The following is a 19,637-nucleotide window of genomic DNA, read 5'->3' on the forward strand; positions in this document are numbered from 1 at the left end:
ATTTGATTTTTTTTAACTTTTCTTTTAAATTTTATAGGTAAATTGCGTTAAATTTGTAAATTTTATAACGATGTAACTACGGTGGGCTTGATGTGCTCTGTTATTTGGACAAAATTTATTAAAAAATCTACAAATTATTAGTTATTAGTTTAGATCTCAAACTCAAGTCACAATGTTTTCTTTGCTGATAATTTTTTTCGTGATCGTTTCGGATTGCTTTCATTCAAATGCGAAAAAGTTCTTTTTTCAACAAATAACATACGAATTGAGTAGGCAGTAGCTCTTCCGTTCCGTTCCGGCGCTGAGCTTGATCACACCGCACCGTAATCAGAACCAGTTCGGACGCCCTCGGGGATCAAGCGAAAGAAGAGTCCGCCGCAAAAATCGCGCACCTTGTTGGGAGGGCTTGTAAATTGCATTTTTGCTTTCGTTTAACGACACTGCACTATGGTCCAGGAATCAGTTTTACGCGGAAAGATGCATTTTGAGCTTTAGAATGAAACATTAGACAAAAACGGTCTTCTACAAAGTTGTTTGTATTAGTAAGGCCCTTTGTTTGGTGTTATTTAAAATTAGGGTGGACCACATTTTCATAGAAATTGTGTAACTAACATTCTTATTTGTAGAAATTATACTATACATGCTTCAGCAAAGTTGTAGACCATTAAATTTCAAGCAACTTTGCCAAAAAAAGTTTTTTTCTATCTCTTAAATTGACCGATTTAGAGCTATTTTACTACGGTGACATAGGGTGGTCCGAACAAAACTGGTTTTCCTGCTCTAGAGTTTTCAATTCAAATTTCTCATCAAAGTAGTCTATGAAACACTTTTAGAGCTTTGAAAAATGCGTTGTTTGGTGAGTGAAGAAACTCGTTATCTCTTTCCGTTTGGAAGTTATTGTTGTTTTTCTCTCAAAAACATGCCTACTTCGATTGTGAATATTTCTGATTGGGGCAAACATAAAAAATATCTTTTGAAGGCATTCAAAAGACAAAAAAAAATTGTAAATTATATCAAAAAATTACAGATGTGTTATTTTTGTAACTCTAATAAAACACCTTGAAAATTAAATATTTTTTATCACAAAAACTTTAATAACTTTTGAACTAAAATAGATATCAGCAATATTTTTGCATGAAATTTTGCGTTTTGTTAAGTTCTAAAAGTCGTTCATAGACGACTTTGACGAGAAACTAATATTAAAAACACTAGAATTGAAAAACTGATTTTTGTTGGACCACCCTTTGATGATTAGGAAAAAATGCTCTAGATTGGTCAAATTTTGAGCTACAGAAAAACTTTTTTTGGCAAAGTTGGTCAAAATTCTAAGTTCTACCGCTTTGCCTAAGAGTATATACCAGTATTTTTGCAAATAAAAAAGTTGATTATATGATTTGTGTAAAATTGTGGACCACCCTAGTTTTGAATGACTCAGTATGAAAACCTACATTTTTATAAACAATTTTGTAGAAGATCATTTTTGTCTAAAATTTTATTTTCATGCTCAAAATGCAAAATAATAAAGAAATACATACTATGAAAATCTTCAAAATAGTTTTAAAGCCCTATCTTTCTTATTTCAGATTTCTGGTCAAAGCAGTCTATGAACGACTTTTAGAACTTAACAAAACGCAAATTTTCATGCAAAAAGATTGATGATATCTTTTTTAGTTCAAAAGTTATTAAAGTTTTTCTGCTTAAAATCATTTGTTTTTAAGGGCATTTTATTAGAGTTACAAAAATAACACATCTGTAATTTTTTGATATAATATACAATTTTATTTTGTCTTTTGAATGCCGTCAAAAGATATTTTTTATGTTTGCCCCAATCAAAAATATTCACAATCAAAGTAGGCATGTTTTTGAGAGAAAAACAACAATAACTCCCAAACGGAAAGAGATAACGAGTTTCTTCACTCACCAAACAACGCATTTTTCAAAGCTCTAAAAGTGTTTCATAGACTACTTTGATGAGAAATTTGAATTGAAAACTCTAGAGCAGGAAAACCAGTTTTGTTCGGACCACCCTATGTCACCGTAGTAAAATAGCTCTAAATCGGTCAATTTAAGAGATAGAAAAAAACTTTTTTTGGCAAAGTTGCTTGAAATTTAATGGTCTACAACTTTGCTCAAGCATGTATAGTATAATTTCTACAAATAAGAAAGTTAGTTACACAATTTCTATGAAAATGTGGTCCACCCTAATTTTCAATAACACCAAACAAAGGACCTTACTAATACAAACAACTTTGTAGAAGACCGTTTTTGTCTAATGTTTCATTCTAAAGCTCAAAATGCATCTTTCCGCATAAAACTGATTCCTGGACCACTGTGCACTGGCGAAGAACGGAACGACGGAATGCAAATTCCAACACCCGTGGAAATTTGTTTTTATTTGAAATAATTTGAATAATTCATGTTTTTAGAAATCGAGTTATCCACTAATGGCACTTCTTTATCGACATTTTTGACGCTTGACACCTACACTAAAAAACGAAAATTTAAGATTTTTCCTCCGGTGTGAAAATTAATACATATATCAGGTTTTTTTTTAATTTTTTCTTCTTATGTAAAATGATTTATTAGAAATCAGTATCGAAAATATTAGAAATCCAAGTACTCACGACTGGCATTTTCTTATCGACATGTTTAACGTTAGACACCTTTGGGGCTCAGCACTATTTTTTGTTTTGGTATGGGATTTTGACGTTTACTGGCTTTGTTATTTACGAATTTCATGGAAGAGTAAAAGAGAGGGGCTGACTTTTGAGCAGAACCTCATACTGAAAAAAAAACATGACGATTTGTTTCTTCCATTGTCGTATCCAATATTTGTGAATTAGTGTTCTGACTGATCATTTTAGAAAAGATTTAAATAATTCAAATTTTTTGGAAGCCGAATTGGTTATGGATGGCGCTTCTTTATCGACATTATTGACGTTTGACACCTACACTGAAAAACAAAAGTTGACGGTTTTTTCTTCCGGTGTCCAATCCGTTGTTTGAGGCCAACCCAGCCTTCACTTTCAGTGACCACGCGGAAACGAAGTGCAATGATGTGTAGCACCATCCGAAAAAAAATAATTACCTCTTTCGGGAGTCCTTTATTCTGCGCGAACGAACGCGTCGGTGCCCAAATGCGGGCTTCGAGTCCAAGATTTCTGCCGAGGAAGTGTTCCTTCGTCTTCGTCTTATTTTGGGCTACACACAGGTTAAGGCCGTCATGTTTGAATATGCTCAGCCGTCAGCCCGGGCCATTCAGCGAAGATAATGAGGCAAATTATAGTGTGCAGCATTCGCGCCGAGCAAGAAGCAAGAAGGTCTGTCAAAATTAATAAGTCCCCTTTGTGGCGTGGACATTGTGCCAGAGTATTTGTGCGTTTGGTCCAAAATCCGTGCGCAACCAGATCGAAATAAGCGACCAATTCGGATTCGGAATCGTCGAAATTGAATCGTCACTCCGGTTAATGATAGAGGGCAGCACTGTTTTTTTTTTGTACTGCCTTCCTTCAATTCGGTGGCTGAATCGTAAAATCTATGAGAACGCACAGCCTAGTAGCCAGACAGTGGGCGGAGATCCAAGTAAGCCTCCGCGAGAATGTGCGTGAAGGAGAACGCAAATGACTCTCCGCCGGGTAACAAAGCTCTCTTCTAATTGGCCGTCCGAAAATTGCCACCACCAAACTAATCTTGGCGGCCGGTCGGATGAATCTAGTTTTGGGTACCGACTAGTTGTAGCTTTCGTTTACATTTTGGGCCGCAATTCGCTCGTTAGAATCTCCTTCCACATCGAGCGAACCTTGAGCGAGCCAATCGCTTCGAGCAAGAAGCCAATCTCCGAAACTACTTAGTAGCACAGATAAACAGACGTAGTTCTGGCGAAGTTGCCATCGATCACTCATTTTATAACGACATTAAATTGGCTTTGTTACAAACTTCACAACCAGAGGCGCTCGCATCGTTGTTCTTCGTGTTTGACGTTTCACACTATCGCCATCTTCATCACATGCTCACTGGATGATGATGGTGTGAACTAGATTTTTCTTCGTCTATCAGTGCCAGTAGCAAGTAGTAATCCCGTTAAGGCACAACGCCGAATGCCGAAAAGTCTCTCACGCCAAATTTTCGCCAATGGAGCGTCCCAAATCGGAATCGATTAATTACTGCACGAGTATCGAATGAAAAATCGAAAATCGCTTCTAATCTTCGGCTGTCATATGTCAGGCTTCTCTGTGTAAGACGATTTGATTCGATTCGAAACTACAAAAAAAATGTGGGATGAGATTACCGATCGCGAAAGCTCATCTTTTATTCAATTAAGTTTTGGGCTGAGGATGAAAAATCTATTCCAGATTGGTATTCAAAATCGGTCGAATGGTTGTTTTTTTTTGGAGATAATCAAGCGGAACCGTGTCGTCGGCAGCTGGTGACAACTTGAAAGGAAACCGGTAGCCGCGATAGAGCGGTATATTTTCGACAAAGTCGGTTTGGTTCAGTGCCGTTATGGCAAATTTTAATGTAATAAAATGGTGAATTAGGTAAATTTTGACCGTTTCCGTGGAGGCTTATGTTGAAAATAGTTATTCGAGTTTGATATCCACGCAGACCAAAATTGAGATTCATCAGAGAGTTTTGATCCATATTGTCACTGAAAATTTTAATCAGATCGGAAACTGCATTGGATTTCATTCACAATCCTGCTCAAAATGATAACCTCCACTAGATTTCGTTCAGATTTGCAATTTTCAATGATGCTTCTTGCAGATATTATGAAATGCTATAGAAGTCAGGGATCTATACTGGATTCTGTTCGAAATAGATTGAGTTTAGGATATTCCCGTCTGCCCGGGTATGATTTTGAATGTTTCCCTACATTGTGTAGTCAACAAATGAAGAAATTGTGGTTTATTAAAAGACACACATAAAGGAAAAAGAAACAATAAAATTGATTGCGGTCCAAGTCCAAGAGAATCCGCATGACCACAACATTTTGCAGCGAACGCCCATCATTCCAGATCAAATGACCGCATGCGTTCTCTTAATCAGTTCTGCTTCGCCCCGCATTCCCTCTCAATCAACCGTTACTCCATCGCACCCCACTCTCTCACTCTAAAACAGAGCCCCTCATAGACTTCACCCCGAGCACTAACTTTTATTGGCTGAATTGTTGCTTCCATCGGGGACCAGCGCAGTGCCTACTAATCCTACAAAACCATAACCGCAAAAGTGTCCCACAGCATCGACATCGAACCGGTCCACATGCGTCACTTTTCCGGCTTCCGATTCGTCGTCGTTTAAGTCGCCATCAAGCCAATTGAACACAGAAACCGCCAGACCCGTGTGCGCACCAATTCTGCGCTCGTTTATTTGCATTCATTGGATCGCGCACGCTACTGCCGCAAGCTGGCGAGACGAAGTCCATCCACAGACAAACAGACATAGCAGCTAGATCAACGCCCAATGCTAAAAAGGCCGTGTTTGTCCATCTGAAATCTAGGTGGCGCTAGTGCGCAAACATCAAACTCGTGAACAAAAGCGATACGAGCGCCACGAGTGAGTAGTTTATCGATTATCAAATAAAAAAATAATTCGAATGTTACGTCCGTTTATCTGTGCCCCATCGTCTGTTGGTTGGTTTGCGTATATGTGCGCACTACTCTGGTTATTATTTAAGGAGAACAGTCAACCGCAAAGCGTTGGGACAATGGAAGTCGGTAGGGATGTTCAGGTTCGACGGAATTGCCAATGAATAAAAGTGATTTAAGTTTTGATTTGGCTTCAAAATTTACTAAGGAACACGTTCCTAACCATTTTTGAATCCTCTAATATGGATTCCGTTCACAATCCTTACACAAATCAGTTAAAAATTCTCACTAGAGATAAAAATATCTTAATAATTTTAAATGGATTTCGTTCGAGATGTATACTGGATTCCGTTCGAAATCCTCACTGGACTCTGTTTTGAATCTTCATTAAAGTCTGTTCTGAATTTTTACTGGACTCCGATCGGAATCTCTCTGGATTCCGTTAGGTATCCTCAAAGGATTTCCACCGGGAATTTCGTTCAAAATTCTCTCTGGATTTCATTTTAAATCTTTTTTTCTGGATTCCGTTTGGTTTCCTCATCTGGGTTCCGTTCAGAATACAAATTTGGATTTTGTTTTAAACTCATTCAGTATCCTCATCTTGATTCAGTTCATGTTTCTCATTTGAATTCTGGCATTCCCACCGGGATTCCGTTCAGAATTCTCATTGAGATTGAACACGCTGTGCATCCCACTATTCATACATGGTGGCGTTTCTTAAAACGCGCCCTTACCATATTGTCCGCTTTTAACGGTCCTCTCAACTCGCCATCAATTTTTTTTAGCGGTCCTCTTAACTCACTGTGTACTACTATATCATTAATCAAGTATGGCAGTCCTCAAAAAGCGCACTCACCTTATTTTTACAATATACATTTAAGGTGGTGGTTTTCATAGCACGCACTCCGATCTCAGCGGTCTCCACTACTCGCTACTAATTAATTTACAAGTGGTCCCCCATACTCGCTAATATTCAAAGGTCCACACAATGCGCTTTTACCCTATTTACTGATTTCTGCGGTCCTCTTAATTCGCTACAAATCTTTTCAAAAGCGGTCCTCTCAACTCGCTCTACAATATAAGTGAAAGGTGGCGGTCCTCACAACGCGCACTTGCTCTATTTTCCGATCTCAGCGGTCCTTTCACATCGCTATTAATCAAGTTACAAGCGGTCCTCTCAACTCGCTATTATTTCAAGGTGGCGGTCCTCACAACGCGCTCTTACCCTGTTTACTGATTTTTTCGGTCCTCTTAACTTGCTACACATATCTTCGCATGCGGCTCTCTCAACTCGCATTGCAATATAAGTGAGAGGTGGCGGTACTAACAACGCGCATTTACCCTATTTTCCTATATTATCTCGCTTTTTGTTTGTTTGCAAGCTGTAGCGGCTCTCTCAACTTGCTCCAACATGATTGAATATAGGAAAAGGTCCATTTGAAATTAGAACATACACACATTAGAATAATTTGTATATAATTCAACAAAATGAATTCTGTTTTAACTCAAATGTTGCATTGCTTGCAAGCTTCAAAGAAAAATGAAGTTCAGTCCGAAATTTTGAACTGGATTTAGTTCAGAATCCTGGTTTGGATTTCGTTCGTAATCCTCTCCGGATTTCATTCGAAAACTTTTTCGGATTTCATTCAAATTTTCTCCGAATATCACTCGAAATTCTCACCATATATCACTCGAAATCTCTCTACAGGCTTCATCCAAATTTCTCTCCGGATTTCATCCAAATTTCTCTCCAGATTTTATTTGAAACCTCTTCGGATTTCATCCAATATTCTCTCCGGATTTTATCCGAAACTTTCTCCGGATTCCATCCGAAAACTTCTCCGAAATGCATTCGAAATCCTCTCCGGCTTTCATTGAAATCCTCTCCAGATTTCATTCGAAATACTCCGGATTACATTCTAAATCCTCTTTGGATTTCTTTCAAAATCTTCTCAGAATTCCTTTCGAAATCTTCTCCGGATTTCTTTCGAAATCTCCTCCGGATTTTTTTCGAAATCGTTTATGGATTTCGTTCGAAATCCTATCGGCATTTCGTTTGAAATCGTCTCCGGGTTTCGTATAAAATCCTCTCCGAATTTCGTTTGAAATCCTCACCGGATTTCGTTTAAAATCCTCTCTGGATTTTGTTAGAAATCCTCTCCGGATTTAGTTTGGAATCCTTTCCGTTTTTCGTTTGATATCCTCTCCGGATTTCATTCAAAATCCTCTCCAGATTTCATTCAGAATCAGATGAACTGCTTCTAGATTTCGTACGAAATCCTCTCCGGAATTCAGTCAAATTCCTCTCTGGATTTCAGTCGAGATTCTTTGCGGATTTCATTCGAAATCCTCTCCGGATTTCAGTCGAAATCCTCTCCGGATTTCAGTCGAAATCCGCTCCTGATTTCATTCAGAATCAGTTGAAATCATCCTAGACAGTTATCGAAAGCCTCTCCAGATTTCATTTGAAATCCTCTTCGAATTTCATTCGAAATCCTCTTCGGATTTCTTTAGAAATCTTCTCGAAATTTCTCCGGAATTTTTTGAAATCCTTTATGGATTTCGTTCGAAATCCTATCGGCATTTCGATTGAAATCGTCTCCGGGTTTCGTATGAAATCTTCTCCGAGTTTCGTTTGAAATCCACCGGATTTTGTTTAATGATTGTAATCCTCTCCGGGTTTTGTTTGAAATCCTCTCCGTATTACGTTTGAAATCTTCTCCGGATTCCATTCAAAATCCTCTCCGTATTTCGTTTGATATTCTCTCCGGATTTCATTCAAAATCAGTTAAAATGCTACTAGATAACGTTCGAAATCCTCTCCGGATGTCATTCGAAATCCTCTCCGGAATTCAGACAAAATCCTCTCCGGATTTCAGTCGCGATCCTCTTCGGAATTCATTCGAAATCCTCTCCGGATTTCAGTCGAAATCCTCTCCGGATTTCAGTCGAAATCCGCTCCTGATTTCATTCAAAATCAGTTGAAATCCTTTTAGATTTTGTTCGAAATCCTCTCCGGATTTCATTAGAAATCCTCTTCGAAATTCAGTCAAAATTCTCTCCGGATTTCTGATGAAATCCTCTACGAATTTCAGTCGAAATCTTCTCCAGAATTCTTTCGAAATCCTCTCCAGATTTTATTCAGAATCAGTCGAAATCCTCTCCATATTTCATTCGAAATCCTCTTCGGAATTCAGTCGAAATCCTCTCCAAAATTCAGTCGTAATCCTCTCTGGATTTCAGTCGAACCTCTCCAGATTTCGTTCGAAATCCTCTCCGGATTTCATTCGAATCCTCTCCGTATTTCATTCGAAATCCTCTCCGAATTTCGTACGAAATCCTCTCCGGATTTCATTCGAAATCCTCTCCGTATTTCATTCGAAATCCTCTCCGGATTTCATTCAAAAACCTCTCCGGATTTCATTCGAAATCCTCTCCGGATTTTGTTGGAGATCCTCTCCGGATTTCAATCGAAATCCTCTCCAGATTCCATTCAAAATCCTCTCCATATTTCGTTCTGAATCCTTTCCGGATTTCGTTCGAAAACCTCTCTGGATTTCGGCCGAAAACCTCTTCAGAGTTCGTTCGAAAACCTCTCTGGATTGTGTTCGAAAACCTCTCCGGATTTCATTCGAAAACCTCCTTCGGATTTCATTCGAAACCATCCCCGGATTTCGTTCAAAATTCTCTTCATATTCCATTTGAAATCTTCTCTGGATTATATTCGAAATCATCTCCAGATTTCATTCGAAATTCGCTCTGGATTTCGTTCAAAATCATCTCCGGAATTCGTTCGAAAACCTCTCCAGATTTCGTTCGAAATCCTCTCCAGATTTCGTTCGAAATCCTCTCCGGATTTCGATTGAAATCCTATCTGAATTTCGTACGAATACCTCTCTAGATTTCGTTCGAAAATCTCTCCGGATTACGTTCGAAAACCTCTTCGGATTTCATTCGAAATCCTCTCCAGATTTCGTTTGAAATTCTCTTAGAATTCCATTTGAAATCTTCTCTGGATTATATCCGAAATCCTCTCCAGATTTCATTCGAAATCCGCTCTGGATTTCGTTCAAAATCCTCTTCGGAATTCGTTCGAAAACCTCTCTGGATTTTGTCCACAATTCTCCGGATACTCTGCGGATTTCGTTCGAAATCCTCTCTGGATTCCGTTCGAAATCCTCTCCGGATTTCATTCGAAATTCTCTCCAAAAATCGTCTCGAAATTCTCTCCGAATTTAGCTCGAAATCCTCTAGAGATTTCGTTTAAAATTCTATCCAAATTTCGTTCGAAATCCTCACCAGATTTCGGTCGAAATCCTCTGGGAATTTCGTTCAAAATTCTCTCCGGATTCCATTTAGAATCCTCTCCGGTTTTCATTCGAAACCCGCTCCTGATTTCGTTCGAAATTCCCTTCAGATTCCTTTTGAAATCTTCTCCGGATTTCGTTCGAAATCCGCCTTTCTATTTTGCTTCGAAACCTTCTTTGGGTTCCGTGAGAAATCCTCTCCGGATTTCGTTCGAAATCTTTCATGGATGCCATTTTGAATCCTTCCTGGATTTTGTTTTTGAAATCCTTATCAGTATTCGAAACAATTATGGTTTACGATTGAATTTCACATTGAATTTCATTTGAAATTTCTATTTCGAAATATCATACATGTAATGGTTTTTTATGGTTATCCATGAAAGATTTTTATCGGAATAATTGATTTCCAGGAAGCAAATCCTGCACCATTTCTTCGGCTCACTTCCATCGAAAGCCCTCTCTCATCGTTGATCCATTTCGCTCTGTAACTGGTTATGGAAAGTAAGCACTCTGAATCTCGTTTTCGTTGTTTTAGTTTTATCCAACTTCCCCAAGCCACATAGCCCTTCCTTACCCAAACTAGATGCACTATGCAGATACGACCGACTCGGTAAAAGGGGCAATTTAGAATTCGAAGCGCTATTTATTCATAATACAATTGCATATTGATGATTACAAGATTTCCTCCAGCCAGCCAGCCTACTGGGGCCGTCGCGTCGTAATCCGGTAGTAAAGGCCTACTGCGATGCGATGAAATGTCTCAATGCACCACGGATCCAATGTTCCAATGTTAGCATATGAGGATATATGCTGCATTGCATGCATGATCGATGGGTCTCAGCTTGTATGGGGATTTTGTGTGGGGGGGATTTTATCGATTGTGGTCGCTGCCTATGGTGAACATATGCAGATTTGAGAAAGAGCTTGTCAATTGACGGTACCGGTTGACAGTGGAATGGTGTTTTCGCTACACAAAGGCCCGTCCGTAACTGGGCTGACTGAATGGAGAACTATGATTGAACGGTGACCATAGTTTGCTCGAAGGCTGCTGAAATGATAACTTTATTGTTCTGGAATGATTGGAAGCGATTCCGATGCGAAAATTCGTTAAACCATAGAACGTATGGTAAATGTGTGGTTACGTATCGAAACGTATCAACGGGATGATTGATCCGTCAGCAATCTGTCAAACAACAAAGGGCGGCAAATCGGGAGCAGCAAAAACCGGCAACCTGCATTAATTGCAGTGGGATGAAGTTGCACAATTTGCCGAAAGCTGCCCTGCACGGTGCAACAAAGTATTTCGCAACCATCATGAAGAGGTTTTAATTGAAATGTCATCATTGCAGCTAGAAACTGGAACCATGCCACAGCCTACTGTTGTTCCGACGGACCAGTTGGAAGATCAATCATTTCAAGAAAGCAGTCTGAAAACGAGGGCACAAGTAGGCTGGGTTATAATTAAATACTCTTTCGCTTTGTGTGCCTACAAGTGCTGTTCAAGAAATTCAAGAAGCATCATGTAGAAAAAAAATGGTCGCAATTATGTCCTTTTGCTGGCAAAAGGAAAAACACACTCAAGAGGCTTAGGTTAAATACTGATGGAGAGCGGAGTGAAATTAATCCCATTCGCTTATGTGCACGAGTTGTTAATTAGAATGTGAAGGAGACAAAAGCCGGCAGACTGCCTGAAAGAAACGGGAGCCCATAAATATAGGGGTAGGTCTTGTCTTGTGAAGGTCAAGAGCATGGTTCGGTGGTGAGTAAAAATAAACTAGGGGACTTGAATTTGAATGTGTTTGATGTAGGAAATTTTGGCGTGAATCAAATTAAATTTGTAAAAACAGAAGGATTTTATTTGGATAACGACCATTGTGTGTATCATCCTGACTATGTACAGTATAATTCTCAATTTTGTTATTGCTTAAATTTACTTAAAAGGTTAATCACCCATTGAAAATTATGTACTTAATGGTTAATCAATCATCCACAATGGTAACATTACTATAATTAAAATGAATCATTTGTCTTTGTAATGTTCCATAAAGGAAAACGCATTAAATCACTCATTCGTTCAGTTCGACCACACAATAAAGTAGGAAACCTCAACAAAGACCCGCATAAACCCGACCTTCTCGGTTCCCCACCCTGCTATTTAAACTTTCCGCTCGACGGCGCGTAACCGAAGCGATAGTGAAGTGTTCTTACCTGTTCCTTCGCCAGCTGGTACCACGTCTTGGTGATCATCTCCAACCTCGTATCGTGGTAGCCTTTGGTCGTCTTGACACTGATCAGAAGATCGTCCAGTTCGGTCGTCGGAGGCTTCGGTGTCCCCGTGACCGACTGCTGCCCATTCGGGTACGAATCGTAGTAGTCCGATCGGGTCGGTTTGCTGTTCCTAAGCCTACTATTGCCACTGCCCAACTTCATAACACTAGCGCTACCATTTGGGCTATCTTCCACACCACTATTCGCACCGTTATCCCGTTTGGCTATCACATTTTCTGGTGCGGCAAGGGCCGCCGTTGCCGCCGCCGAATCCAGCGAGTTGTATTGCAGTTCCTGTAATGGAGCGGAAAAGAAAAGATCGCAAATCTATCAGTTGGGTACGGGTAATCGAATTTTCGAACGCGGCAGGAAGCCGCCCGCCGCGTGACAGATACGATGATGACAAACACGAACCGAACACGGCCGATGATAACAAGCGTGATATTGGGAATTGCGGGTTATGTTTCTTCCCGGGTTGGGATTCGGGTTAGCAAAGATTGGTTGTGCTGCGGAGACAGCGGAACAAAACACAGCAGGTGCGCTCGACTGTCACGATCTGTGCCGACGACGACGACAACGACGACTGCAAATTCGTTAATGCTGCCGCCATTTGTATTGTCGTTTTGCGAGGTTGAATGGTCGATCGCAGTAGGTGGCGGATGAAAATGACGAGAACAACCGTTGGTTGGGGGGAAAGATCGTGGTTGGGAGTTTGAGACAGTAAATTGGATGGTTACTTTGACAGAAACAGGAGTAAACGTCGAGATTTGAGAAGTCAATAGTAGTGTTTGAGAGCAAAAGAAATGCCTGACTAATGAGAAGTCCAAACATGAACAGTGCCGAAAAAGTTACCTTCAATGATTCATTAAAAGAATTGAAACAAGTGTGCTGAACACACCAACTCTCTATATGGAAATCCTTCCGGAATACATTGACATTTTATTAAAACTTGAAGTTTGTGAAGAATCATCAGTCATCAGTTTTCGAGATGATGATGGTTGATGATTATGCTCATTTCTAACGTAGCTTTTCATACAGGCGAAAACTTAAATGGAGAACAATTATTAAAATATTTCTGATCACAAAAGTGCTTTTTAGGTGAAATATGGATAACCAAGAGGTAGCTGATACAATAACTAGGTGCAAAGTTGCTGTAACGGACATTTTTGGATCTCTGTTTTGTCATTTTCTCCATGTCCCTGTGTGGTCAGATGAGACGTTGTTAAAAATCACGCTGGATTTAATCCCAGGTTTCCTGTCAATTGACGACGATGCGGCGATCAGCTGTTTCGAAACGTCTCGTAAAATGGCTCATATTTTGTAGAACATTATTCATTCAAAGTACACAACTTTTTTGAAGTGAATAGGGTCCTAAAATGCAAACAAGAAAAAATATTGTCACTGTTTGGTGAAGAAAATGGCCATTTCTCATGATGTTTTCAGAGAGACAAATGAATGCAGATAAAACCCTTCTGAGTTCAAAGTACATCAAACTAAAGTTGCATATTTCAATGCTTTCATATGTACTCATGAGTATCTAAAAGAGGAAACCTCAATATTATTCGACATTATTTTAATCCGGAGAGGATCTCGAAAAAAATCGGAGAGGATTTTGAATGAAATCTGTAGAGGATTTAGAAAAAAAAAATCCAGAGAGGATTTAGAAAGAAATCCAGAGAGGATTTTGAAACAAGTCAGGACAGGATTTCGAATGAAAATTCTCCGGAAAAATTCCAGGAACGTATTATAGTTTATTACATTTTTCTATGAGGAGTGAGATCTTTTAATTAACTATGAACAAATCATTATCTTCCTTTAAAAACAATATTTTTTCCAAGGTTAGATTTATGGTGGGTACACTCTTTGTTCATATGATGTAAATAGTAAAACTACATTATTTTTCCAAAGACAATGGGATTCTAAATGAAGAAAAAACAGATGCGGTCATATTAGAGGTTAAAACAGTAACCAATACAATTCAAGCTTCCTCGTTGGGATATTCATGGAAACAGGTAAAAACTTCAAAATTTGCAACTGTTTATGATGTAGTTTGAACACATGGAGATTATATCTGCATCCATTTGCCTCCCTTATAACAACAAAACCAACATTTATTACCAAACACATAATTTTGTAGAACTATATTTTGAGGTCTTTCTATATAAAATTGTATTTCGGTAGGATGATCAGCTAGAGAGTTGGCGTATTCAACAAATTTGTTTCAATTTTAATAATTTACAACTTTGTCAAACACACCATATTTGAAAACCGTCAACCGATATGGCCAGAATCAATAAGAAACAATACATTCGACCTTCTGGAAATATTTTACTTATCTAAAGTACACAATGCATAAAATATAACCGGCCAAGCTATGATTTTTTAAAGTTAATTTTTAAGAAAAAGTCAGGATATGTTGGGGGTTGAAAGTTAATTACTGTCAAATTTGTAATAGTCAAAATCACATATGAAATCAAACCAGTGCAGAGTCATACTAAAAACAATAATTCTTGAAACTTGCGATGGATCCTTCAAATAGCTCTCGAAAGAATATCTGTTTCATGACTGGTTATTTCCTTGAGTAGCAGAATATGGAGATTTGACATATCAAACATTTTCAAAAATAATGCTTTGAGATTGTTTCCTAAATACTAGAGCTGATATTACGTAATATTAGCTCTCTTGATATTAGAAATGTAAGGTTTCTAATATCAAGAGAGCCTATATTACGTAATATCAGCTCTAGTCTGAACATGGCATAACTAATCATATGAGCCGAGAAATATCATATGATTAAAATGTACAAAAACTTTAATTTGATCAAATGTTTTGCAAATTTTTAGAATTATTAAACATTTTTAAATAAACAATAGAGTACAGTATTGGTACACTAACGGAATTTTATGCAAAATAAACGAAAAGCATCGAAATACTGAGAGGAGTAACATAGGAACTCAGGTAAGAGGAACGTACGGCAAAGAAAAAGTCTGTTTAAATTTTTTAAGATTTTGAGCACGATCTCGTAGGACTTTTAATGGCGTCCAGAGAGTATTTCTATTGTAATCCAGAAAGTATTCGGAATGAAATGAGAGGATTGTATACCCGAATAAAAACGTACCATTCAGTAAATGATATCAACCATTAAGGTAAAATATAACGTGTTGGATACAATACAGCGTATCTAGCTTTTTACGCTAGCTTGCCATTAATTTTGATTCACCCCCTTTTGACATTTCTTGCCTACACTATAAATTTTAAAGTTCAATCAAAGCAAGCTGTGTGCTGAAAAAAAATCAAAGTTTACAAAGTTGTGTCACAACTTCTCGCTCTAGGTTCACAGGGTATAACAATTATAATATGATTTCTCACCTTTTTAATACTTATTATATCTTTTTAGGTGAGCATGTTGCGCTGAGATGTTTCTTAATTGGAATAATTTTGAACAAAAAACAACCACTTGGAGATGGCAAGTCAAACACCGCTTAACAATCATGCTTGTTGCAGAAAATAATTATGCCAAATTGTGATTTTCAAATTCATGATGCTACTCAAAATGTGAATGTTTCCTTTCGATACCATTTATTAGGATCCGTCAGAAGGCATCCGATGTAAACGAATTTCAGTAAATTATTGGATAACGGGATTAAAGTGGACGCGCAAGATAACATCGTCACTATCAAGTTAAATAAGGTCATATAACTATTCTTCAGCCATTCGTTTCCGATAATCGGTTTTGTGGAAAAGCTAATTCAGGAAAATCTACAAAAGCGGATAATTTCACTTTTTTGAACAGAAGCAATGTGCTTTGAGATAGCAATCGAATTGTATACCGCACGTTTTTCTCTTTTCTTCCGAAATAATACATTTAGATAAATATAAATAGGTATTTGCTAGAGACTGTAACTAACTCAGAGCTTTGAAGAGAAACTAATGAAATATCCTAGTAAGGAAATATACTTCTGCCTTGCATTACCAATTCCGAAGGTCCATGGAAATTGGCCGTACATTACGACCTCAGGACCTTAATCTCCTTTGTCAAATGACCCTACCCCACATCCAGGGATGCCAAGTCGATTTTACAAAAATCTGGAAGATTTTGGAAATTTGTCTGGAAAAGTCTGGATCGCTTATGTCGTATATGGAGAACCTTACAAATTATTTACAGAACCTTACAAATTCATTTCAAATTTTATCTGGATCTTCCAGATTTTTGTAAAATGGGGCCTCAAAAAACTGGAATATTCCAGACAAACCTGGAAGGTTGGCAACGCTGCCCACATCGCTATTCTGCCCACTTTTATCGTAACCAAGGACAAATCGAATCGTTTTTTCTTGTCAATTCACTGGCATATACTTAGGTTGACTCTATGACACAACCCCGAATCCATAACATTTTAAGACTAACTCTAATTAGAAAATGGGGATAAAATTGTACGATTTATTAAGAGTATAAAACAAGTTTTGCTTAACAATGATTTCTTTATATATTAGGAGATAAAAAGGAGCTAGATTTTCATTAAACAACTTTTACATACTAAGTTTTGTTTGAGTTTGTCCTCTAATTTTGATGAGATCAACACAGCTTCACTGCAATGCTCTGAAGAACAGTCTATTTTAAAAAAGGGTGAATTTACTATGAAAAGGATAGCAGTAATATCCACAAAATATGGATGTAGTTAAGTATTGTTTTAGACGCTGCTACCCACTTCTTTCACTCAATTTTTTTTAGATGTCGACTACAAGCACTCAGATCTTCTAGAAGATTTTGTTATATAAACGATGATAATAGAAGATCACCCTGACCCTGATCGCTGCTAGTGTTATTCTATGGAACCCGTTCAAAGACCAACCTGATAGACAATCGTTCCGCGGTGGCATAGAAACGCTAATACACTTGTTAGAAAAACCACGGCCTCTGATCACCGTTACAGTAAAAACTTTCGTTAGTTTGTGGGATCATTCAGTTGAATTTTAATGAGATAGGGAAAGTGTACCAGTTATGGCCATAGTGGTTCCCTATTTGGCCATATGCAAAATATGGATAACTTTTACATTTTTAATCTTTCTGTATGTTTTAACATCAAGATTTATCCTTTATCTTACTGCTAAAACACAAAAGATTTTTTAAAATGTGAAGGCATTCAAGATACCACGTATGGCGAAATAGGGAACCACTATGGCCATAACTGGTACACCTACCCTAACTACAAAAATAATTGGGCTTGATTCAAAACAATGAATGATGATGGCAGAAAATTGGTGAGCAGTTCTATAAGAGACCTGACTGTTTCAATGCAAGGAGATAAAAGAAGGGGGAATTTCTGATTAGAATAAGCAGGATTGACTTCAATGAATGCCTTGAGAATATCCTGCTTTAAAAAAAATAGCGGTTCTATATGAAAACATTAGTGCCTAGCTTACCAACAAAAATTTAGATGGAGAGCCTATTTAAGAAAGAACGAATAATTTCTGGAGAAATGCTTGCAGCTATGGCGTGAATAATCACTGTAACAACGTGATGCTATCGCAAAACCTGTATTTATAAGAAAGGAAATCTTTGTTGAAAACAAAATTGAAATATTAACACCATCAAGAAGTCCAAATACCGGCGAGCACGCAGCTGTTCAGCAAGACCATATTGAGGGTATGGGTTCAAATTCTTCCGATCTCATTGAATTGAAGAGTTCCTTGACATCCCTGGGCTTAGAGGCACATTTACAAAAGTGGTTAATTGACAATGAAAGCTCTCAGTCAATTAAAGGCTTGTTTTTTTGAAAGCCCGTTTACAAATTTCATAACGCTGAAGGGGGTTGTCATCGGAATATTACACCTCATACAAAATTTGTAGAGCTCCCATACAAAATGGTTACGAGGGGTGTCACAAATGGCATTTTTTTGGTTATGAAATTTGTGAATGAGCCCTTGAACTGCGGCAGTGCCGACTGAGGTAAGAAACAGGCACTGTCCCAGAAAGAAAAAAAAAAAAAGAAAATAGTTGCCAACAAGATATTTCGAAGGAATAGCTGACACATGAAAGAAGAACAACATTTTATCGACGAATTTTACACACCATTGATTACCAGTTTACATTAGAGACGCATACATGAATGGTCAATCCTCTACAACAGTATAGTCATCATTTTTGCACGCAAAACAAGATACTGCATAGTATCTCATACTATTCGGGTTAATGGCTCATTCGGGGTAATGGCTTTCGGGGTAGTGGCATTCGGGGTAATGGGTCGAGCCACTTAGGTACAAACGGGACATCGTATTTTGTTATTTGAAATGCCTCTTCAGTTTGTGAATTTAGCTACAACCCAGTTTGATCCACCTAAAATAAATAAGTATTATTGCAAACAAAAAAATCATGGAAGAATACAACATCTGAAGTATTTTTTAGTTTTGGTCTCCTGGAAACACGAATGAAAATTTTTGGTTTTCGTCAGCATGAAAATTTGCTCCAGTACAAAGATTGCTATGATCCAACTATAAAATATTATAGTGTAGGCAAGAAATGTCAGAGAGGAGTGATTCAAAATTTTTGGCATGCTAATAGGCTGGAAAGTATAACACCATTCTTCCCGCAACAGTTTAGGGTGGTTTTACCGAAATCTATGTCTATGAATCATTCATTGAGTGTCCTCTGTATTTTTTTTTTTCAAGATTCCTTCTCAAATATAGTTTTGAATGTATGCTGTATTTGAGGAGATCTGAGGTGAGCCAAGTTTGCGACCTCCAGGTTCTCCTGGCATTATTTCGGTAATATATTGATATCGGTTCGAGTCGATTCGTTTAAAACCTAAGTAACTCCACAGAAATTGATATTAGATTGGCTTTGGAATTTGATAGGACTGCAGCGTAAGATACATTGACCGTTCAGGTGAGTGCTAAATAGAGCGTCCACTGGATGTTTTCCATCCGGTGGATAATGATAAATCAGCCGTTCGATTCATACATCCATAATTAGGTGCACATTAACTGAAACTAACACCAGCCAGCAAATATTTTTCTAACGCTTCTTTGTCAACAACTCTCAAGTGAATCTCCTCCATTGAGCAGTGAAGGGTTCTGTCGGAATCCCGAAAAGATGTCTATCAGAATCTTTACCTGGAATCTACCGGAATCTTGAGCAAGATTCTGTCGAAATCCTGAACAAGATTTTGTCGGAAACTTGAACAAAATTATGTCTGAATCCTAAACAGAGCTCTATCGGAATTCGGGACAGGATTCGGTAGTAGTCCTGAACAGTATTCTGTCGGACTCCTGTATATGATTCTATCGAAATCCTGAACAGAGTTTTATCATCCCGAACAGGATTCTATCGGAACCGTGAGGAAGAATCTGTCGGAATCTTAAACAAGATTCTGTCGGAATTCTGATCAGGATTCTGTTGGAATTCTGCATAGAATACTTTCGGAATGCTGAACAAGATTCTGTCGAAGTCCTGAACAGGATTTTGTCGGAAACCTTAACA

The 19,637-nt window shown here is 38.1% G+C and overlaps 1 protein-coding gene across 1 annotated transcript in view; it reads right to left on the reverse strand.

Annotated features, from left to right (window-relative positions):
• LOC5574115 (fringe glycosyltransferase) overlaps window positions 1-19,637 on the reverse strand; it is a 407,849-nt gene that overhangs the window by 365,119 nt on the left and 23,093 nt on the right. The window contains exon 2 of the mRNA XM_021840394.1: window positions 12,101-12,454. Coding sequence (XP_021696086.1) covers window positions 12,101-12,454 — 354 coding nt within the window. The remainder of the gene's footprint in view (window positions 1-12,100; window positions 12,455-19,637) is intronic.

This window comes from Aedes aegypti, chromosome 2 (genome assembly GCF_002204515.2).
Source record: "Aedes aegypti strain LVP_AGWG chromosome 2, AaegL5.0 Primary Assembly, whole genome shotgun sequence".
Classification (NCBI taxonomy): domain Eukaryota; kingdom Metazoa; phylum Arthropoda; class Insecta; order Diptera; family Culicidae; genus Aedes; species Aedes aegypti.